This window comes from Rana temporaria, chromosome 12 (genome assembly GCF_905171775.1).
Source record: "Rana temporaria chromosome 12, aRanTem1.1, whole genome shotgun sequence".
NCBI lineage: Eukaryota > Metazoa > Chordata > Amphibia > Anura > Ranidae > Rana > Rana temporaria.
The window spans coordinates 129,427,212-129,450,991 of record NC_053500.1 but is presented as its reverse complement, the minus strand read 5'-3'; the positions used below and the strand labels follow the sequence as shown (position 1 = coordinate 129,450,991).

Genomic DNA, 23,780 nt, shown 5'->3' with positions numbered 1-23,780 from the left:
AGGCATTGTGGGACATGTAGTTCTGCAACAGCTGGAGGTCCGTCAGTTTGAGACCCCTGCTCTATACTGATAGGGTGGAACTGCGAAAATATTTTCTGGTGCTGGCTGATTAAAGAAGTATGCCATTACAATAATAAAACATAAATAAATCAGGGCAGTGCTTTAAAGAGATTCTATAGTATTTTACATGGTTTTTAGATACACACGATCAGCTTAACAACTGACTAATGTGGTCCAGAAAATAGTTTGTAATTATATGCACATAATCACAATCATATCTGCTCATTACAGAAGCATGCTGTGCTTCCTGCTCAGTAGTGCTGCACAGTGATTGCATAAATCAGTTCAACTCCGTTATCAATATGTATGTATGTAGTTATTTATTTCATGGCACCCCAACATCAGGTTCCAAAATAGTCCTAAAGGAGAATTCCACTCTGTAATAAAGAAAAGGTACATGTGCAAGAAGAAAAGTGCTGCATACAAAGTGTAACACCCACAGAGTCAGAAGCTAATCAAAATGTGTCTAGTACTAGTACGGGCTCAGTAAAGGAAATTCAGATTGGTTGCTATTGGCTGCAACACTTTGCACTAATTGCTGTGTTGTTTTACTAAGTTGGTATTTAGCTCCGGAAAAGGAGGAGGCAGTCTCTATGGACAAAAGAATGGCAGTGAGTAGGGCTTAGACTTAAAGTCTGGCTCCAGGTAACAATGTGAAATAAAATTTAGAGAAGGGAACAGAATTGTATTATATTTTTTATGTATATCTAAAAAAGATAATTGTGGTGTCTACTCCTATACAAAATATAAGTACACACCAACAATATGAGCTTATATTCCATCCTTGGTTCTTTGCATCCTCTAACCTCATCAGATTAGCAGTTGACAGTGGACACTAACATCATTTTCATGGTATATAATTGGTCAATTAAATATTCACCTTCAGTTACAGATAGAGGTGAGCTGAATCACATACTGGCTTCTTATAATTCTTGAGAAGTTTGGTGTTGAAGCTCCCACCTGTGTCTAATAGTTTCAACACGACTGCTGCATTAGTCAGGGTTCAGCTCTTACAAAATTAACTTTTAGTGTGAAATACATGAATGGTCCAAGAAGAAGAGGGAGACCCTATGGAATGACTGTGGTGGGTGGGAAAAGATGTGACTTCCCTGCAAAGATTGCACCACTGGAGCCCCCATAAGACACAAGAAGCCAATATTTTGTTCAGCTTGCCGGAATTTACAGAAACGGCTGTATTGTGTTTGCGTGATCCAAACTTTTTTGCATCATCTTTTAAACACATCCACGATGAGGGAACAGGAATGCAATCCTTTGGAAAGCTCTTATTCCTGTCCTGTACCCACAAAACAACATTTACGTAAAATGACAAATTAGTGTATATATTGTATATATTTCATTCATCATTGATGCAGACACTGCAGTATAATGAGCATGACACAATAGACAATGCTTGATGAACAATTTATACATCTCGGACCACGACTTGCAAAGTCAACAAAGGTCATTATATTATTCTGTAAGTTCTTCTTGCTCAATTTTGCTTAAGTGTCACTAGTTTCAGTTTCCAGAGCAAAATGGGGGAAAAAAAGCAATATTTTCTTTCCATTATTATACACAGTCAAGGTAAGTGATACCCTTTTCATAAAGCGCTTCGTAGTATAGAAAGTGCCGAGACGAAAACACAAATGAGAAAAAAATAAAATAATGAAATATTAATGGTAAAAAAAGGAGAAATTACAAGTCAATTTCTTCTTCCAGTAAAGTGCTGATGACAGAATTAGGTTGGTATGTGTTTTAGTGCTACGCGGCAGAGATGAAGGTGTCCATGTGTCTCCGTAGCCATCAAGGCTTTCAAACTGGCCCGTGTCGGGCTTCATACTTTGACAAAATGTTTTTGCATTTTCCCAGCTCTTTCCTGAGGTCAGCCACCTCCAGCCGTAAAGCGGAATTTTCCTTCTCGAGAAACGAGGCTCGGATGGCGATCTGGTTTTCTTTTAGCCTCCGTGCATCTCTTGACCTCTTGGCGGCCATGTTGTTCTTTCTGCGCCTAGCCCAGTATTTTTCATCCTGCTCATTGGTTCAAGGACACAAAGAAATAGATGTTAGACTTGGAAAAACAAAGCTTTACTTGTACATTATTCAAAGTTGAATTACACAAATTAATACTGTAATTTAGATATATTCCTCAACAGTCACAATGGATCATTGTGTGCACCAAATGTTACCTTTGAAAACCCAGATATTACTTGTCCCAGAAGGTGAAGGTGGCTGAACTTCCTGTAAAAATCAGGTGCCCTCACCTCCCCCCCCCCCAAAAAAAAGTGCCAAGTTCGGCAGTGGAGGGGGAAAATAAGCAGAACTTGGGTGGAGCTCCACTTTAAGTCATTTGAAACAGGACGTTAAAGGAAATCTCTGCAATGGGACTCAGATGAAAAAAAAAAATGGAAAAGGATTAAAACCCTCCCTCACTCTAAACTGCATCACTCATTTCCCAAACTGGTACCAGTTCGGAAACTGTGTGGAGATCTGTGGCAAGACTTGAAAATTTCTGTTCACAGACTCTCTCCATCCAATCTGACAGAGCTTGAGCTATTTTGCAACAAAGAATGGGCAAAAATGTTACTCTCTAGATGTGCAAAGCTGGTAGAAACACCAAAAAGACTTGCAGCTGTAATTGCAGAGAAAGGAGGTTCTACAAAGTATTGACTCCGGGGGGCTGAATACAAATGTACCCCACACCTTTCACATATTTATTTGTAAAAACTTTTGAAAAACATTTATCATTTTCCTTCCACTTCACAATTATGTGCCACTTTGTATTGGTCTATCACATAAAATCCCAATAATATACATTTACATTTTTGGTTGTAACATGACAAAATGTGGAAACTTTCAAGGGGTATGAAAACTTTTTCAAGGCACAGTATAAAGGTATAGCAGTTCTTCCACCCACGTAATGCAACTTTTTAATTTAGGGTTTAGTGGTCTTTAACAACAAATCAAGAAACATGTCAACACCCACGTTCTAAAAATCCCTCCAAGAGGACATACTATTATAAAAACAGAGATCGCCACTTTCGACTACTTGCCCCCGGCTATAAAATAAGTGAAGAACACATCTGCAGTCTTTAGTTTTCCATCTAGTTCACCTGCCTGAAAATCAGATCTGATGCAATTAAATCTGTAGGCACCTGAGTCCCCTCTGTGCTTATATTAACAAATTGCAACAAAAAAAAAAGCAAATCTTTTAATCCTGCTGTATTCTGGCCAAGGTTGGAGAGCGGAGGTCACGTGCCCTCCAGAGGCGATTGACATGCTTAATCTCCTTACCCCCTCTGAAGAATCAAACAGCCAATCAGCCGGCTGTAATGGAAGAGTGAGCCCCGGGGATTAAGTTTGCTGATAAGTGACCGGTGCGGCTGATGCGATTAAAGAGAAATGGAGACATTGTGCCTCCTTGGCTTGGGGCGATGGATGAGTCGGGTTACAAAAAAATAAATAATGAAATTGCTTTTTATTTTTGTACTCTTCGCAATAAACTCGCATGAAGCTGTACTAAGCTAACGGCGCATGCAGACAGACAAGTGATCATGGCGTATCACATGACAAGCGGGTGACACATCTAAAAACAGGAACAAGGTCATTTAATTAAGAGGTCAGTCCTCATATTTAAGTTACGGTTGGCTGAATCTTGGTCTGTAATATCTCCCATGGATTACCAGAGACATACATTCTGGAATTACCATTTCTACATCGCAAAGTTATAGAGTCCCCACCCTACTGCTGCAGCAAAAGAAAACCTGTTTCAGTCCGTTTTGTTACCCCTGAGATATGAGGCGACAACTGCATCTGCCTGAGACACTCTCCTCCTCTCCCCTCACTTTCTATAGCAATGAACACAAATGCTTGGCTAAGGTTTGATGAGTATGGTACTTGAGTGGCCCACACAGATCCCTGACCGCAACTTTGCTGAATACCAGGGATGAGTTTAGGTGTGTTCAGGTCCTAGTCCGAACCCAACTGAGCAAGCCCACCATGTACTGGGCCAATCACAAGTGGCTGGGCATTCCCCACCCTTCAGCCGCTAGCATACAAGGGCATGTCTACCTGCAGTTGTGCTGCGGGAAATGCCTTGGCTGCTCATGATTTACCCAGTACATTGAGAACTTCCTGGCGGGTTTGGACTAGAATCTGAACACACCTGAGCACATCTCTATTAAATATCCACATTTACCAACCATTGCAAGCCAGGTGTCCAAAAAAACTTTACGCTAAATAGCATATAATGTATGCTACCCACCAATATCCTTTAAAATACTAACACTACTCTAACATAGACAAAAGTATGGCTTGGACTCACTGGACCAGATTCACGAATATCTACGGCGGCGTAACGTATCCCCTTTACGTTACGCCGCCGCAAGCTTTCGGCGTAAGTGCTTGATTCACAAAGCACTTGCCTGTAAACTTGCGGCGGCGTAGCGTAAAGACGTCCGGCGCAAGCCCGCCTAATTCAAATGGGGCGTGTACCATTTAAATTAGGCGCGTTCCTGCGCCGAACGTTTTAAGCATGCTCAGTTAGGAAATTTCCCGCCGTGCTTGGCGCAAAATTACGGCGCCCCGACGTGTTTTTTGAACGGCGACGTGCGTAACGTACTTTCGTATTCTGGGACGTCTTACGCAGAAAAAAAATTTAAAATTCGACGCGGGTACGACGGCCATACTTTAACATGGATGGTGTAATTTTACACCATCTAAATAGCACTCTTAACTTTACGACGGGAAAAAACGACTAGCGACGACGTAAGAGATTGCGACAAACGCGCGTATCTTCGTGGATCGCCGTAATCAGCTAATTTGCATACCCGACGCTGGAAAACGACGCAAACTCCACCCAGCGGCCGCCGGAAAATTAAACCTATGATCCGAAGGTGTACGAAGCCGTACGCCAGTCGGATCTTAGCCAAAAGCCATCGTATCTTTGTATGTGAATAACAAATAAAGATACGACGCTGCAAATTTGAAAGTACGCCGGAGTATCAGCAGATACTCCGGCGTACTTTTTCTGTAAATCTGGCCCACTATTACCAAAGTTGACCCCAGGAGAGGCCACTGCAATCCTACACCAAAATTCTTAACAACTAATATATCCTTCACACCGTTTCCAAATTACCTTTAATTCTTCAGAAATGAACACTTTACGAGCCTTCTTGATCATTGGCTGTGGCTTAAGCTCCTCCTCCGAAAATTTGCGTTTCCTTGGGTCAAACATCTCCTGCCCTGGAATGGTGGAAATGGCAAGATCTGCTGGGTCTGGTTCATAGCCCACGGCTACCTGGATGGATTCTGGGTCAATTGGGCTTGGCGTGTTTCGGCTTGTGGACAAAATGTGACCTGAAAAAAAGAGCACAATAATTTCACTTACATGACATTTTTTTTTTTTAAACAACAAAAATCCTTTATGTAATAGGGATAACATTCAATGATAGGGAATAACATTCATTAACTGGTATCTTAAAATGTATCTAAAGTTTAGACCAACTTCTTTTTTTTTAGTTTTGGATACAGCATGTAGTGTTGAAACCCCCATTTATTCATTAATGTCCTTGTTCCTGCTGGGGAGATTCACCCTCATTGTTTGTCTTGGAGCGGACATGCTATATCATTCATTGCTAACTCCAGTATCTGGAATATGGCTGATTTAAAGCTTCATCTCCTAAAGTCGCCTGGTATATTTAATCAATTTATAACTAGCACACAGGAGGATCAATTAACTGTGCATAAACATATTCCCCTGATCTGCTATGTAACACACAGCTAAATAAACCTTGCTTCTTCTCTGATAAAAACAGAGGTCTTCATATGTTTTAGAAGTGGCCTTCAGCTCAGGGCCGATCCTAGGTTCACAGGCGCCTGGGTGCAGAAATATTTCTGGCGCCCCCACATGGGCGTCTTCATTTTACCAACTCCTCCCCTTTACAAATGTTTCTATGGCAATGACTCGACCGCAGAGATGGTCCTCCACAAAGTCTTCATTAACTTGGGATCCTTACATGATCTGTTAACAATAAACAAAATACAGGAAGAGAAGCAGAGTACTTTATTGGGATCTGAAGCCTCTGTGATGGACACTGAGAGGACTTCTGTTAGAGAGTCTGTTAGATGTTTGGCACCCCCACCTCTGCAGGCGCCTGGGTGCAATGCACCCTGTGCACCCTGCCTAGGATCGGCCCTGCTTCAGCTTCCCTTTATAAGTTCTGACCTGTCTAAACCCCAAGAAATAAAGGGCCAGATCCAGAGAGAGAGTACGCCGGCGTACTTTCAAATTTCCCACGTTGTATCTTTAGTTTGAATCCTCAAACCAAAGATACGACGGCATCTGGCTTTGATCCGACAGGCGTGCGGCTTCGTACGTCTTTGGATCGTAAATGCAATACTTTGGCGTCCGCTGGATGGAGTTCGCGTTGTTTTCCGCCTCGGGTATGCTAATTAGCTATTTCCGACGCATTCTCTTACGTCGTCTCTAGTCTGCTTTTTCCGGCGTATAGTTAAAGCTGCTATTTTGCGGCGTATAGATAGACTTGCCATGTTAAGTGTGGCCGTCGTTCCCGCGTCGAAATTTAAAAAATATTTTTTTTGCGTAAGTCGTCCGTGAATAGGGATGGACGTAATTCACGTCTAAGTTTCAAAAATGACGTTGTTGCGACGTCATTTCGCGCAATGCACGGCGGGAAATTTCGAAACGGAGCATGCGCAGTTCATTCGGCGCGGGGACGCGCTTCATTTAAATGAATCACGCCCCCTACCCGCCGATTTGAATTACGCGCCGAGAGATACACTACGCCGCCGTAACTTACGGCGCAAATTCTTTGTGGATTCAAAGAATTCAAAAGTGAGTTACAGCGGCGTAGCGTATCTCTGATACGCTGCGCCTATCTAAATGTACGTGGATCTGGCCCAAAGTGTAATATATTGCAGAATACCAGTCATTAGATGCTGTTGCTGCTTTTTTTTTTTTTTAAAGAAATTATTTTTCTTTTCTCACACCTAAAGTGTCACTTAATTTATAACTACGACAGTGAACATTTAGTCTTAATTTGGGGATGTATTAGAACCTCTCTCAGGTTTTTATTGCTGTCTATGTCCCCGTTATAGAGATTCCCTCCTTTTAGCTGACCTGATCAGAATGAAAAGCATAGCAATAGAAGGGAAATCTTCCCATAGGGACACTTGTTCCCATTACAACTATCTATGAGGCAATAGTCCCCACATTGGAAAGATATTCTCTTACTTTCTGTGGAGTCCACAGGGCAGGAAAATATTTTTAATTAGACAAAGAGGACAAAAAATTGACAGTTTTTTTAACCCTCCCTTATTCTATCTAAAATGAATTTTAAAAGTTCTGCATTTAGATTTACTTTAATACTGATGATTCTCAGTAGATAATCTGATTCATGAGGCAGATCACAGACACACATTTGTTGACGTGGATTCTCTTATTATCACTAATACAAAAAAAAAAATTGAATGTAGCATATTTTGCCTTATTAAAAGTATTATCTTTCATGCATTCTATGCGCCTCCTGCTGAGCGGCTATACCACTGTCTCCCAGCAGAGGGCAGAAGTCAATTACGTTCCCACCCAGACGCATCACAGTTCTAAACTGTCGTTAAACAGCTGAAAATCCTGATTAAAATCTCATTTTTTTTATTGTGGAGGCAGCAATCAGCCCAAAAGGGTAGAGAAAGCAGCCTGATTAAGGAGTCGTCCAAGTGCTTGATTGGCGTGACTCTGAAATTTGCCAGGAACAGAAATAGCTTTCATGCAATCACATGATCTCTTCAGAGAGAGACGGCAGACGTTTTATTTAATTCTAAAACTTAATGTTTGTTTTTTCTGCATCACTGCCATCATTTCTGAAAATTTCAGCCACTTCCCAACAGCCAATGCATTGGAGGCCGCCACAAATGTAAGCGCCTGCAGGGTGTATCAATATCAATAGGCCTATATTGCATGACAATTCAAATATTTTTCCAGGTTGTCTGTGATTTGAAGGCTGCTTTATGTTTCAGCGAGGGGTTAAATCCATAATTGTATCATTGCACCATTGCCACATTTTCTTTACTTTACCTTAGGCAGGAGCAGGGCATAGAAAGAATAAAATCTGTCCAATGCCACCACTAGAGGGCACCTCATCTTGCCTCAAGCATGGTACAGCCCCTTAAAGTAGGGTGACCAGACACCCCCAGTTTCAGGGGACAGTCCCCTGATTGAGGACACTGTCCCCGGACCAAGTCTGTCGCTGGTTTTGTCCCCAGATTGGATTTAATAGGGGGCAGGGGCAATTTCAAAGACAATCAGTGCAGAATTAAAATAAAAAAAAATTGAATTACACACCCCGCTCCGCCGTGCCTACTAGCATAGGGGGGTTGTATTTTTCCCATATCTGTGCCCCTTTCTGATGATCATGTGCTGGTCGGAGCGGAGGGAATATTTCTTCAGTTTCGGGCGCATGCCCATTCAGCTTCGCTCGCATGTTCTTCTGCCTTGGCTCAAATCCTGGCCAGCCACCTGCCTATCTCCTTACCTTCCCTGGTGGAGTGATCTCCCGCCGCTCCCCATCCAGTAGTAGCCGGGGGGGCCCAAAGAGTAAGACTAAGAAAGGCTGTGAGGCGGGTGGCGACGGGCAGAGAGTCGCTGATTGTTGCCATTACTAGTAAAGAAAAAATATGTCCCCGGATTTCATTTTAAAAATCTGGTCACCTTACCTTAAAGTGTATCTAAACCCAAAGCCAAAGAATGTAATATAATGCAGCTTATTGGTCCTTGGTGTGGTGGCTACATTATTTTTTTTCCTTTTAAGTTTCACCTCCTAATCTAGCAAATAACACACTTCCTGTCGCCGGGTGGCTACATCATGCCTTCACTGTATCTATGGAGGGAGCCATGGTTGTCACTCTGCTCTCCCAATATGGACTACAGATATGTCTGTATCTCTTTATCTCTATTAGATGGGGGGGGGGGGCAGAGCAATTGGTAGTTTAAAGAAGAAATTTAGAAAGATATTCTTCGATGTAGCTTCCAGGAAGTGACAAAGACACTGCATTTTATGCCAAACCAATAGGTATTTTCAGTATTTGCTGAAAATATTTTTAGCTTGAAAAAAAAAAAAGAGAAAACGAATGCAGCCACCACATGGACTGTAAGCTACAATATATTGCATTTTTGTTCTTGAGTTTAGTTATTCTTTAACTCATTTGCTTCAAGTCAAATATCAGATTAAAAATTAAAGCTTTAATCTACTTAGAATTTACTTTCCTTGTTTTTTTTTATTTCTTAACTATCAAAGCCATTATATTATGTTGGTTAATGTGCTCAGTAGGGTTCTTATTTAGAAAAAAAAAATCCATGTTTTCATAGTTTTATTTGTACGCTTAAAATTAATTTATGCACATTTTATGAATGATTTTACATTCTAAAATGAGTTTAGACTTTTTTTCAGCTTCCCCACTCAGCAGCGGAGGTTCTCTCTCAGTCCGGTGATACAAGGATAGACTGAGCCTGGGCTCACGGTAAAAGGACACTCAGGCCCTGTACTCACGACCAAACATGTCTGCTGAAACTGGTCCGCAGACCAGTTTCAGCAGACATGTTTGGCCGTGTGTAGGCCCGAGCGGACCATTTTCGTGCGGATCGGACAGGTTTCCAGCGGACATGTACGGTCGTCTTTACAGACTGTACAGACCTACCGTACATGTCCTGCCGCCCGCCATCCCTCGCATGCGTCGAATGACTTTGACGCATGCGTGGAAGCATCTTAAAGGCAGGCCGCCCACGTCGCCGTGTCATTGTCGCGGCGACACCGCGGACACGCCCCGCGTATTGTTTATGCGCGGACCTCTGTTCGATGGTGTGTACAGCCATCGAACAGAAGTCCCCGGGCAGACATGTCCGATGAAAACGGTCCGCGGACCGGTTTCATCGGACATGTATGCTCGTGAGAACTCGGCCTCAGGTGTCAGGGCTGACACGTCTACAGCTGGCCATACACACATAGATTTCTGTCATTCATGGCATCAGATAAAAAAAGAAACGGATTCCTCCTCCACCCATGCTAAAGGTCCCAGATGGACGTTCCTACCCTGCTGGCCATTTGCATACAGACAGTTGCCACCTACAGCCGTCAGAATACCCGATCTGATTAGATGCAAGTGCCATTCAGCCGACAATTTTCCACTGACTCTGGAACACTTAACTTTTGTTGAACTGGATGGCCCCAACAGGTACTCAAGACTCGAATTAGGGTTGATTAATCTTCAGTCAGTCGAAATTTGAGCCTTGTTTACTGGAACTGGTACATTCACTCCGGCTCAAGCCTTGGATAACAGCCTTAAGAACAAAGACTGAGCAAGTGCACATGCTGGTGGTTGGTGGGTGGTGTGACGCAGTTTCTCATTCACTATCTGCAATAATTGGGTCACGAATGAAACACTAGCCCAGCAATCATATGGCTGGATGACAGAAGAAGAAAAGGTTTTTGAGAGTCCCTTGAATGCCCTGCCCTTGAATGCCCTGCTTCTCTATTGAGGTTGCTGTTGGCTGCGCACAACTTAGTGGCCAGGAGGTCACTCTGCTCTCCTACATTACAATTTAACACATGAATTTAGGAAACAAATGATAGGGGTGGTGTACTAAGGGCTGTGGACTTTAATTGGCCAACAACTGACAACTTTAGCACAATTGAGTTTCTACTCGTTTCGCTATAAAGTTCTTTCTCAGTAGAAGTGCTCTACAAAGGTCCACCTATAGTACAAACATGTTTTTTCCAATCGAATTTACTGGAACTGGTACCGTCACTCAAGGCCAAGCTGTTAAAACCAGTCCACGTTCCTAATTTTACCTTGTAATCCTCTCTGAAATTAACCCTTCTCACGCGCTCGGTGGACAGTAGCAAGCAGGCAGGTGGCAAAGACGAGGCAGATTAGAACAAGCTTATCGAGAGTCTGCTCCTGTAAGCCTGGTCCGTCAAGACCCTTCCATGCAAACCTTTGCTGTGATTGATCAGTAATTTCAATCCCTCTGATTAAAATAAGGAGCCATTTACAGGAGAAGTGAGAGGAGCAGGAAAGCAAAAGCTAAGCCACTCGATACCTCTCAACTTTTTGAAATAAAGAAGAGGAATACCTTTTAGCACAAAGCATGTAGTCAAAAGACACTGCCCCATCCCGCAGTTACGGAGGTCACAAAGATACTTATTTATTACAAGTACTTTTATAGCGCCGTCAATTTACATATATATTGTACATTTACATAAATGGGTATAAAAGGAATTTAATGGGCTTAGTCAACCCCTGGTTTTTTTTTTTATATACTATTCTGCTGCTGACGCTAGCAAAGGTAATGGCAGATTGCTCTTTTTGCTTAAAGTATAAGTAAAGGCAAAACTTTTTTTATTTTGGAGCTTTGGATAGAGTGGAGATGGATTAGAACACCTGTCAGTTTTCATTGCTGTCTATGCCACCACTGGGGAGACTTACCCTCTCTATTTGTCCGGTTTACCATTATCATTGAAAGTCAAAGAAAATTCCAAGTGTTGGGTTGTCCCCAGAAAAGTAATAGAGGGGAAATTAACCAATGGGGACACTAGTTCTGAATCTGATGAAAAAGAGATTACATTGATTTGCAGAGATTTTTTTCTCACAATGTTTGGCTATGGGACAGGAAGTGAAGGAAATTCTCCCCAATGCAACACAGGTGGCAAAAAATGTCCCTAACTTACTCTATCCAAAATGAAAAAAAATTATAAGTTTTGCCTATTGTTTTACTTTACATGGGTGGTAGACTCTATAGTTTCAGGCGATTACTTGTGATCGTATTTGCGATCCTTACTGGCTTGGAAAAATCTTAAACTGTCACGTGTATGGCCAGCTTATTTGATGGGACCTCTACTAAGAGTACGAAAGCATGCATCCTACAATACATCCCACTTATATGTTTTGATTCTCAAGAGGTTCAAGAAGATTGGATACACCTAGAGAAGACAGGGAATTGAAGCTTTATGAAGTGGAAAAGACATTATATTTGTAATGCGAAGGGGTTAGTTTCGAGTCAACGCAGCTGTTCTTTCCCTCTCTGACGTAAATTTCAATAAGAGTTTCCATCTCTTGCGAGAGATAAAAACATTGATTACCTCGGTGCCTTGACGTACTCTAATCCTATGCCAGCCTCAGTGTTTTTGTATCTATTTTGGCCCCCGTGGACACGTGCCCCATTCTGCAGTATATCCTTTTACTGATAACACTTAGTTGCAGCTCTCCTGATCCCGAGCCGTCAACAAAGTGTACACGGAACAATGAGATCCACCTAGGATAACCCAATCCACTCCAGCTTAGATGGCTGCGGCGAAGTATGCGTGGGCATCATATATGTGGGAAGCCAGAAATAGCCTTTATCACAGCGGGAAGATTGAATTACATAACATACTTAAAAAAAAAAATTGTTATTTGATATTCAAACCCTTCTCAGCTGCCACCTGGGCACTTATGGTACTTGTGCGCTTAAAGGCACGTGGAGAGCGAACGTCCGGTTGTCTTTTTATAGCTGGCCCAAAAACGGCATTGCAGAATTTGTGCTGCAGTGTACAGAGATGGATTTATATTTGACGCACGCCTGTCTTTAGCTGTTTCTATAACCTTATACATGTCATCTGATATGGCTAGCATGTTAAAACTCAACTGAACAGGTAAGGTAAGTATACAGACGCTCGGGTTTCTTGGCAAGAAAACACTGCCGAGAATCGCAACGAGAAAATAAAGAGCAGGTTCTCTATCTTTCTCGTCGAGATTCCAGACAGTTTTCTCGACGAGAAACCATACACATGCGCGGTTTTCTCGGAAAAAAATCTCCCAGCAGCTTTTTTGCAGAGAAAACCGCGCATATGTACGAGGCTTAATGCTTTAAAAGGGATGAACATACTTGTGTTAGAAGCTTAAAATGCATGGAGAACAAGTTCAGCCTCATGCCGCGTACACACGATCATTTTTCAGGTTGTAAAAAACGAAGTTTTTCAGGCTCTAGAAAAAACAACGTCTTTGTTCAACTTGATCATTAAAACGGCCTTGCCCACACACGATAAAAAAAAAAATGCTCTAGCAAAGCGCAGGGAACGTACAACGCGTATGACGGCACTATAAAGGGGAAGTTCCATGCGGATGGCGCCACCCTTGGGGCTGCTTTAGCTGATTTTGTGTCTGTTACAGCGTGATGAATGTGCTTATTCCATTACAAACGATAGTTGTACCAGAACGAGCGCTCCCGCCTCATAACTTGCTTCTGAGCAATGCATGGATTTTTCACCTCGTTAAAGCCCACACACGACCATTTTTTACAACCAGAAAAACTACAACATTTAAAACGTTGTGAAAAAATAGAGCATGTTCGAAAAAAAATTGGGCCGTTTTCAGAACCTGAAAAATGCTCTGAAGCCCACACACGATCGTTTTTCATGACGTTAAAAAAAAAATTCATTTTTTTAGAACCCGAAAAATGATCGTGTGTACGCGGCATCACTGCCATAGAAGAATTATGACATTTTGGAAAATGCTCTGAACCTTTACTCACTGCTATAATGATTCATAAAAAATTCCATTAAACCTTACCCTTCCTGTGGGGAAAAGACAAAAAAAAGGTTTGTATGCTCCTCCATGGTGACATGTCCCTTTCTACCAAGCAAAGGCCCACTTTAAGAATGATCACAGCAGACCGGTCTGTCCAGAAATTCCCAGACCTGTAGGCAGGGCTGCCATCAGGAATTATGGGGCCCCTTACACAGCTTCAGGCATGGGCCCCCTGGAGCAGAGAATCGGGGGGGGGGGGTTGCTACCGCGAATTGAGAAACGGGGGGCCCTTTACGAAAAAAAGAAGAAATAAGAAAAGAAGAAATAAAGAAAAATTTATAAAAAAAAGGGGGGTTGTCATCCGGGGCCCTGGGGATCTCCGGGCCCCTGGGGACCTCCGGACCCCTAAAAAAAAAAAACCCCGGACCATATTGCTGGTCAAAGACCAGAGTACTTTTTGCGATTCGGCACTGTCGGGGGGCGTCGGGGGGCGTGCGCGCCCCTGGTAGCCTGCGAGAGAGCCGACGTAGTATGACGGGCTCTCGCGCAGGAGAGCCGACCTGCCGGCGGCAGGTCGGCAAGCAGTTAATAAAAAAAAATATATATATATATTAAAAAAATATTATTTTTTTATAAAAAAAAAAAAGGAGGGGGTTGCCATCTGGGGCCCTCCGGACCCCTAAAAAAAAAAAAAAAAAAAGGGGGGGGTTGCCATCTGGGCCCCTGGGGACCTCTGGGCCCCTTACAGGTGTACTGCCTGTACTCCCCTGATGGCGGCCCTGCCTGTAGGCCACTGGAACACTAAAAAATGCTGACAGCGGGAGGGCAGCTCAGGTAGCATGCCACTTATCCACGCCAACCTTACAGAGTTAATAAATGTGCTGTAATGTAGGTCAGTGTACGCTCCATTTACTTCAATAAACTGCCAGCAATGTGCTGTTCAGGAAGTCTGATCTGCTAAGCTGTAAAAATTTGGGCTAAGTCTTCTGAAAAACAGCTTGTTATGAAACATTCTTTTACAAGACGGAGAGAAGGTACCTAATGAGACACAAACCGCCACAATGCTCAATCGTAGCATTGTATCCGATCTGATAAGCTAAATATGATTTTATTAAAACTTTCAATTCTCTCTCCTCCTTGTGCTAGGGACGTGTAGGCATCGCCTCTTCAAATGTAATTTAAGGAAATAATGCGGCCTAGAAAACCTGATGAAAATTTGCTTCACCAAATGACACATAAAACAGTCGGAGTGCTGCTACCATGTAAATGCTGCAACCTAAAGAAACCTATCAGCCAATTTAAAGGCCTTTAGAAGTCGTAGAAATATGTATACCGTAACTATTTTATGAACATGATTGATTGTTGTAGGCTTGCCTCCACTTTCCTGTTACAGCAGTTGCGCAAATAGGACTTTGCCGTCCAATAGGCACCAGAGTAAAGCCTAATGGTCAGACACGCCCCCTCTTCTCCTCCACAATACAAGTTTGTGTGATGACACTTGTGATGAGGGGGTGTGGCCATTACTCAGCTATGTCAGCACAGAGCACTTGAGGGGGAGAACAGGAATCAGCCTTTTTTCTCTGCAATGCAAGTTTGTGTGATGACACGTGTGATGAGGGGTGTGGCTATTACTCAGCTATGACAGCACAGAGCACTTAAGGGGGAGAACAGGAATCAGCCTTTTTTCTCTGCAATGCAAGTTTGTGTGATGACTATTCGGACACTCGGGCACTATGCCACTAGGGGTCCCCATCAGGGTTTGCCAGCCTCAGTAAAACCAGGGAGACTATGTCAAAATCTGTGTTTTTTTACATGTGTCCCTGAAATGTCCCTTACGGACATCCTTTTGGTCTAAAAATCACAAGATTATAGCTGCCCCGCCTCTCCAGTACCTTCTCAGTGTGTGTATGTATTCTGTGTGTATGTATACTGTGTGTGTATATTGTGTCTATACTGTGTATGTATACTGTATGTGTGTGTATACAGTACTGTGTGGCCCCATAATCTCCTATTGCCCGAGGGCCCCATGAGTTGTCAGTCCGCCCCTGGTGATGACACTTGTGTAAGGGGTGTGGCTATTACTCAGCTATGTATGTCAGGACAGAGCACTTGAGGGGGAGAACAGGAAGCAGCCTTTTTTCTCTGCAATACAAGTTTATGTGATGACACTTTTGATGAGGGGTGGGGCCATTACTCAGCTATGTCAGGACAGAGCACTTGAGGGGGGGAACAGGAATCAGCCTTTTTTTCTCTGCAATGCAAGTTTGTGTGACGACACTTGTGATGAGGGGTGTGGCCATTACTCAACTAAGTCAGCACAGAGCACTGGAGGGAGAGGGCAGGAAGCAGCCTTTTTTTTAGAAAGAGGGGCATTTTAAGATACTTTCAAGCAAAGACCAGTATCAAGTCATAACACACGGGACTATAAAGTGATAAAAAAAAAGGTGCAAGACTTCAATTAAAGCAGCTGACGGGTTTCTTTATATCTCGTTTCTTCTTCTATATTTACTCACTTTTAGATCACTTATAGCAGGGGTCTTTAAACTACGACCCTCCAGTTGTTCAGGAACTACAATTCCCACTATGCCTAGTCATGTCTGTGAATGTCAGAGTTTTACAATGCCTCATGGGAAGTGTAGTTCTAAAACAGCTGGAGGGCCGTAGTTTGAGGATCCCTGACTTATAGAGACTAGAAATACATTTGTTATTTAAAACTCAACTTTTTTTTTTAACAGTCTGCACCCTTCCCCATCCCAACCAACCATCCACCCACCCACCTTCTTGCTGTCCAGCAGGGGCAGTAAGCAATCCTCACTTCAGCACTGAAGGGCACAGGCCGGAGTGATGACTTTCCCCCAGGGAGCATGTTTATGACACTCGTAGAAAGTAGGCTATATGATGCTGGGCTTATCATTCAAGCTGGAAGAAGAGCACCATCCCGTGGCAAAAATAAATGACTGCAGGGGACAGAGATAGATTGAAGGTGAGTATTGCAGTGACAGCTGCTTTTATTTAACTCTGTGGGCAGAAATTTGAGTTCAGTGTTAACAACGAAAAGTGCCAATGTTCTAATGAATATCTTTAGCTTTGATGTTGATTAAAAACAAAAATGCATGCTGCGTTAATGCATGTGGCATTGCACACTGCATTTCTAAACGATATTGTTCAGCTGATTGTATGCATATAGTAAATCTACGCAACAAAAATGGGGTACGCAGGTTTTTTTTTGCACAATGCAGCAGTCTGGAAAATGCACGACGATGCATCCCAACAAGACAAACTCCTATAATAAAAACTGTTTACAATGATATACATTTCTTTCAGTTTGAGAAAACAGCAGTACACCCCACCCAGCAGAAAAGCAGAGATAATACAAACACAATGACTCAGTTCCACCTGTCATCGAGTCCCAAAAAGTTGAAAAGATTTGTCCTAACAACTGCATGGTATCGCACTGCATTCTCTATTTTTTTTTGGATGCTATATACTTCAGATTATTGTCATACAGAACCTTATAATAGTTCACAGCGAAACCAGCTATTATGCCACTAGTCAAAACTCTCCAGTTTCCATGGCAACTGTGAAAGTAGGAAATTTCCCAGACAAATGTTCAGCTTCTTTTGTAAAATTAGTTTGCTGATCAACTTTGCAAATGTTCCTTAAAGCGGAGGTTCACCCTAAAAAACATTTATATACCATTACATCCATCATACTTCCGACATCTACAGTATGCTGTTTTTTTTTTTGGTTTTTTTTGCCGTACATACCGTTTTATTGTTATTTTCCCCCCGGCTTCCGGGTTCTGGCTCCCGCGGGAGTGGGCGTTCCTATTCAGAGGTTAGATGATTGACGTCTATTGAAAAACTTCCCCTGGCGCATAAGGCGCATCACCAGTTTTCCGTAACTAGCCAACCTGCGAGTCGGCTCTATATGGCGCCTGCGCAGTCAGCTCTACACAGTGGGCGCAAGCGCCGTATAGAGCCGACTTGCAGGTCGGCTAGTTACGGAAAACTGGTGACGCACCTTATGCGCCAGGGGAAGTTTTTCACCAGACGTCAATCATCTAACCTCTGAATAGGAACGCCCACTCCCGCCGGAGCCAGAACCTGGAAGCCTGGGGGAAAATAACAATAAAACGGTATGTACGGCAAAAAAACAGCATACTGTAGATGTCGGAAGTATGCTGGATGTAATGGTATATAGATGTTTTTTAGGGTGAACCTCCGCTTTAACTGCTTGCTTTCCAACAGGGCTGGACATCCTAAAGATAAACTTAGCTGGGTGAATGAATGCTGTTTCCTTAAGCATGCATTACTTTTCTTTCATATTTTAAGACCCAAGTTTCTCATTTTGCTCACACAGACATGAACGTGTTCATGGACTAGGCTGACTGGACTTTGTCTACAGTGTTGTAGAAGGTCCCAGGTCCCCCATGGGCTTGGCCAAGCCCAGAAGACAGGTAAGAACCTTGTACCTCATGTATGAATTCTGCTGCTAGATTAATGTACCTCACTAACCGAACCGTGACTGCTGCTCCTCTATGCCAATCCCTTCATTGGCTTACCCTACCCTACCGTGTAAAATTCTAAATGCTAACCATAACACACAAGGCCACAAAAGGAGAAATTGGGTCAGGGGGACTTTAAATGAGGCCAAGCACTATGCACTATGCCTCATTTAAAGTCCCCCTGACCAAACTCTCTCCTTTTCTGTTCAAATTTGGGATGGAGGCCAATTACTTTTGGTGCCTTGGACCACATCATTCTTTTTCGCCAACATAAAAGGCCATTCACAACATCGCCCCCATCTACATCACCAACCTCATCTGAAGATATCGCTAAAATCGTCCCCTCCGTTCCTCCCAGGACCTCCAGCTCTCTAGCTCCCTTGTTACCTCCTCTCATGCTCGCCTTCAGGACTTCTCAAGAGCCTCTCCCATTCTCTAGAACTCCCTGCCCTGGTATGTCCGATCAGCCCCTACCCTGTCCACCTTTAGGAGATCCCTGAAAACTCATTTATTCAGGGAAGCCTATCCTACACCCACCTAACAACTGTCCCCGAGCCACCCCCATCAAATCATTCTCTGCAGCTATTACCTTTTGTACCACCCCCCCTCCCTTTAGAATGTAAGCTCTACGAGCAGGGCCCTTATGTACCTTCTGTATTGAACTGTACTGTAATTGGGCCCCTGTAAAGCGCTACGAAAAACTGTTGGTGCTATATAAATCGTGTATAATAATAATAATAATATTAAGTTGCCTTAAAATAAAGCTGGGCAATTCCAAAGGAAACAGATGATGGAAAAATCGACAATCGGTAAAAATAAAAAAAATAACAGAAGACAAAATCATCAGTAGATTCGGAGATAAAAGCAAACTAAAGTTATAGGCCAATCTTTGACTTTTTCTGTAAAAGCTAAGCCCCCTCTCGCTCAATTCTGAAACTTCGCTATTGTTCATTGAAGCCTCTTATCACATTTAAGGACCAACAAGAAGATTCTGAAGGTGGGGCTTTTACAGAAAAAATCTGGACTGTACAATTGCTTGGAGAAATTACCTGGAAACAATGGAAATTAGCCAAAATCTAATCCCAACAGATCAATTTGTCTAGTAAAGTCATTTAAAATCATGATTATTTTTTTTATATGTAAAATAGACTGAAAATAAAGCTTCCATTCCATATGTATTGGTATTCTAATTAGGATCTAGGGGTAGACCAATTTTTATTCCAATTTTTTTAGACTGGTTTTTGAGGTTGTAGGCTCAGGCCAAATGGAGCTAGCTCCATCCAGTGCATTGTCCCTGTTATGTTATACAAAATAGCAATGGCCACCTGGATTTTCTGGCTGAGGCTGTGAAGGTCCCAGAGACCCTGTGGCAATAAACAAAGCAATTATTTAACGATTTTCCTATTATAACAGTCCCACAATCACTCTGGGTAAACATGTGATAACTGTATAGTTTACAATATATTCACCATAATTGCTGCAACCTTGAATTTCATGGCCTAATCAAGACTTCTACTCACATATGGACTTTTCCCAGCCTCCTCGTTAATAAATGTTATGTGACAAGATAAGCATAAAGCATAACAATGTAGACATTAAACAGAACATATACCAAAGTCTATGGAGAATTCCTACGGTCCAGTGAACGTGAAAGGTGTTCTCCAGCTAATACTTTTTGACCCTCCCAAAAAAGTTGTTTTTTTCAAACTACCGTATATACTCGAGTATAAGCCGACCCGAATATAAGCTGAGGCACCTAATTTTACCACAAAAAATGGGAAAACGTATTGACTCAAGTATAAGTCTAGGGCAGGGGTGCCCAACCTTTTGAAGAGCGAGGGCCACTTAAGCAACTTGGTAACCAGTCGCGGGCCACAATGAGTAGAGCGGAGGGTGACAGGTTACGGCTACTCTATAGGCCCTCGGACCTGCTCAGATGGAAGGGGACGAATTCCCTTCTGTTTTCCGGATTGGAGGTAGGCGGGCGTAAATGGACATCTGTCGTTCTATAGAGGTGAATTGAGGGTCTCATTTGGTCGGGCTGATCGTGTGAAAAGGGCCTAAGACTGATGTGCTGTGGTTTACCCACACCATGGGTGCAGTGTAGGGCACCTGTGTATATCCTGCGGGTTAGCTGAACTTTGCCAAAGAATCTGCCTGTGGCAAAAGCCAGCACTGTAGAGGAAGCATCGGCTTATGGGGCTCTGCTCCACAGCCGCTTTCTTCCTCTACCACCAGCTTCATTCACAACACTGATGCTGCGGTATGGCTGGTGGGCAACCTGCGATCTGGGCTTGCCAACCTGCCATTCCAGAGCAGGAGGTTGCGGGCCACTTTAGAGGGCTCCGCGGGCCACATGTTGGCCACCCCTGGCCTAGGGTGTCCATACCTCACCTCATACCTCACTTTGCCTCACTGTGTCCATGCCTCACTGTGCCCATGCCTCACTGTGCCCATGACTAGACTGATGTTTAACATTGGAGTCTATGGAAGGGGTGCCCGGGTTTGAAAATCGGCGCTCCCCAGCCATAGGTCCCACAGACAACAACCTTTGCGCACTTGTAGAGGAGAAATGGAGCTACATGTGTACCAGGTCCAAGGGACCTACGACCGGCCAGTACCGTGTCCCCAAAGTCACCGGAGAAATGACCGTTTAACATGGGAGTCTATTAAAGGGGAAATCTATCGAAATCAGTGCTCCCCGGCGGTAAGTCCCTCGGACAACAAACTTTACACACTTGTAGAGAAAGAGTGGGGCTACATATGTGCCAAGGTGCCGGTCGGTACCACGTCCCCAAAGTCTGGGAGATCAGGCGCAAAAAGGTGACTCGAGTATAAGCCGAGGGGGGCATTTTCAGCACAAAAAAATGTGCTGAAAAACTTGGCTTATACTCGAGTATATACGGTATATATCAGCTCAAAGATATAGGACAGGAAGCCACGTCACTACATAAACGAAAGTGCTGGAAGGATATAGTGTAGGAAGTCAATGTCATGCATGGCTAAACCAGCAATGACAACAAACATGGACAGTCTTCCCATGTGGGGGGGAAATCCTTAAAAGTATTATAATTAGTGCTTTAATGCTTGTAACCGTCTTTAAGAAACCTTGAACATGTTTTTATGATCAATTTTCTACAATAAAACTTTGGATCTTCAGCAAGTTGGCATGCAGTCCTCCATACGCTTTCCTTAAAGTACAGGATCACATTCTGTATATATGTAGTGTTTACTTGTCTCTCTCCAAAGCTCTAATGCCGCGTACAAACTCCTGACCTCTACACTGCATTGCAAGACTCTGGTGGGAATTTCCCCAAAAATGTGTAAAAAAAAAAAAAAAAAGAAAGAACGTCAAAGCTACATGTGGGAGTGTTTAAAGGGCAATGGTGGAGCAGCAGCATAGCTTCTTTACAAGGTCAAAGTTGATAATGATAGAAATATATCTATTGTATATTTGAGGGAATTTGCTTCTAAGGGGGTGAAAAGGGGACACATAACATTGCATTTTATTGAATACAGGTTTTTATTTTCCCGTCAGAGACCAGGAAGCTATTTTGAGGACAATGGTGTCAAATGCATCAAGAAATTTCAAACTTGAAGGAAATAATCTTAAAAAATATCAAGAATGATACTTTCTGTAAGCCAGCTGAGGCCTTTGGGTTATAGAGTCTAACATGAAAAAAAAAAAAAGACCTTTGGCTGCTAATATTGTAATATTGGAATTACTGCAAAAAGCATGGAATGTTTTCATGAGTAGAAATATGCTTTATACCAGTCTGATCAATGCCATCTGTGTGGTGTTCTCAAATGTAACAACAACTTTGATGGAGGGGTCATGCAGTTATATTTGAATTGAATCTGTTTTTAGTGAAGAGCAAAAAAAAGTACTGTCACTGCTGTACCGTTTAACAAAAAACACACAGAACAAGTATTTTTTATTTAAGGCTGGGTCCACACTGTTGCACTGTGTTTCTGCACTGTTATTGCTGCATTATGGCAATTCATTCAAATGCTAATGCACTAAAAAGGTACAATCATTATTTTTGTAATCGAATATCATGCACTGTGGTGCACTGCAATGCACGTCCATTGGCAAGTTTGGGGTGGTATATAAAATTAAGCTCAAAGAAGATCTATCATTATCATTTTTATTACATTTCTGTCCCCTGGGAGACAAAGCGCTCATTCCTATATAGCCAAGTCTGACCTGACTCTCCCCCCTTCTGCCTTGGCCAATCTAACAACAGCATTTAAGGAGACGGCTGATTCATAAGTGCAGTTGTGAACGCATTCCACAGACAAACCATGGAAAGAAGAATGCAGAACCTGAGACATTCCTCTCACAGCTAAAGCCTCGTACACACGCACGGTTTTCTCACAAAAACCAGCAAGAAAACTGCTGGCAGAGCTTTCTTGCCGAGTAAACCGAGCGTGTGTACGAGGCTTTCGGGTTTCTCGTCAAGAAAACTGCCCAAAATCTCGACGAGAAAAATAGAGAACCTGCTCTCTATTCTCTCGTCGTGATTCTCGGCAGTGTTTTCCTGCCGAGAAACCCGAGAGTGTGTATACTTAGCTGTCGCCGTGGAAACCTTGAAATTACTTTGACGCATGTGCGGTAGCTTTCTAGGCATAGGTAGGGTGTAGCAAGATGGCGGCAACGGCATCGAATGCGACGAGCGCATGCTCGTCGTAGTCGATGACGTCACTGCATTCGTTCCATTCAAAAGAATGGCGGTTCCTTTGAATGGCGTGTCTGTACACTCGGCCAGCAAGAGAAAAACAAGGTTTTTTTTCCTGACGAGATTCTGGGCCGTGTGTACAGGGCTTAAGACAAGCTGTCATTATGAATCAGCCATCTCCTGCATAGCTGTTGTTGGATCAGCTGTGGCAGGAAGAATGGGGGGCAGATCAGACCTCAAAGCTAGAACTAGGAAGCACTTAGAAAAATGAGACAAAGGTATACATGTGCTTTGTGTCATAGGGGACATAGCTGTAACTAAATTATAATGATAGATGTTCTTTAACAATACATTTGACAGTTTGCCAGAATAACAGCACATTGTGTAATGAGTTTTACACAGAGCAGCCCGGATCCTCCTCTTCTCGGGTCCCTCTATGCTGCTCCTAGCCCCTCCCTCCAGCAGCTTGCAGCTTCCTTGCAACCTCTCCTTTTACATTCCTTGTGAGACACTTGTCTCAGTAACATACTCAGAGATTGAGAAAGTGCCATCTGTCAAATCAGCCATCTCCTTGCTAGCTGTGTTGTGTGACAGCCATGGAGGGAGAAGGGGTGCCCTCTTTGACCTCACAGCCAGACTTAGACAGCAAACAAGAAAATGGGACAAAGTACTAAATGTACTTTGCCCCCTGGGGCACAGAACCCCATCATTAAAAATCGAAATGAGACTTGTGTGTTGGGTAAACCTTAAGGCTCCCGCGTTCTAAGCTCCATGATATAAAGTACATGAAACTTAACCTCCTTTCCAGCAGAGCTTGTTTTTGTACGTCTGGAGTTTACGCAGCTGGTTTCTGCTTTGTGCAGCCAAAACCCAGAATTTGTTACAAAAAGGTTCAGATGAGAATTTTAGCTTGGCAGAGAAGAAGGTTTCTGCTGTGTTGGGACCATTTAAGGAGA

General features: G+C 43.0%; 1 protein-coding gene across 2 annotated transcripts in view; it reads right to left on the bottom strand.

The window, feature by feature from the left end:
- Positions 1-1,379: 1,379 nt before the first annotated feature.
- HLF (HLF transcription factor, PAR bZIP family member) overlaps positions 1,380-23,780 on the bottom strand; it is a 44,933-nt gene continuing 22,532 nt past the window's right edge. Inside the window, exons 3-4 of one of the 2 annotated variants that reach the window (XM_040330682.1) lie at positions 5,195-5,415; positions 1,380-2,088 (exon numbers count right to left, since the gene is read on the bottom strand). In XM_040330682.1, the coding sequence (XP_040186616.1) occupies positions 1,873-2,088; positions 5,195-5,415 (437 nt within the window). In that variant the 3' untranslated portion in view covers positions 1,380-1,872. Of the gene's footprint in view, positions 2,092-5,194; positions 5,416-23,780 lie in introns of both variants that reach the window. The other variant, XM_040330681.1, reaches the window with a different exon arrangement.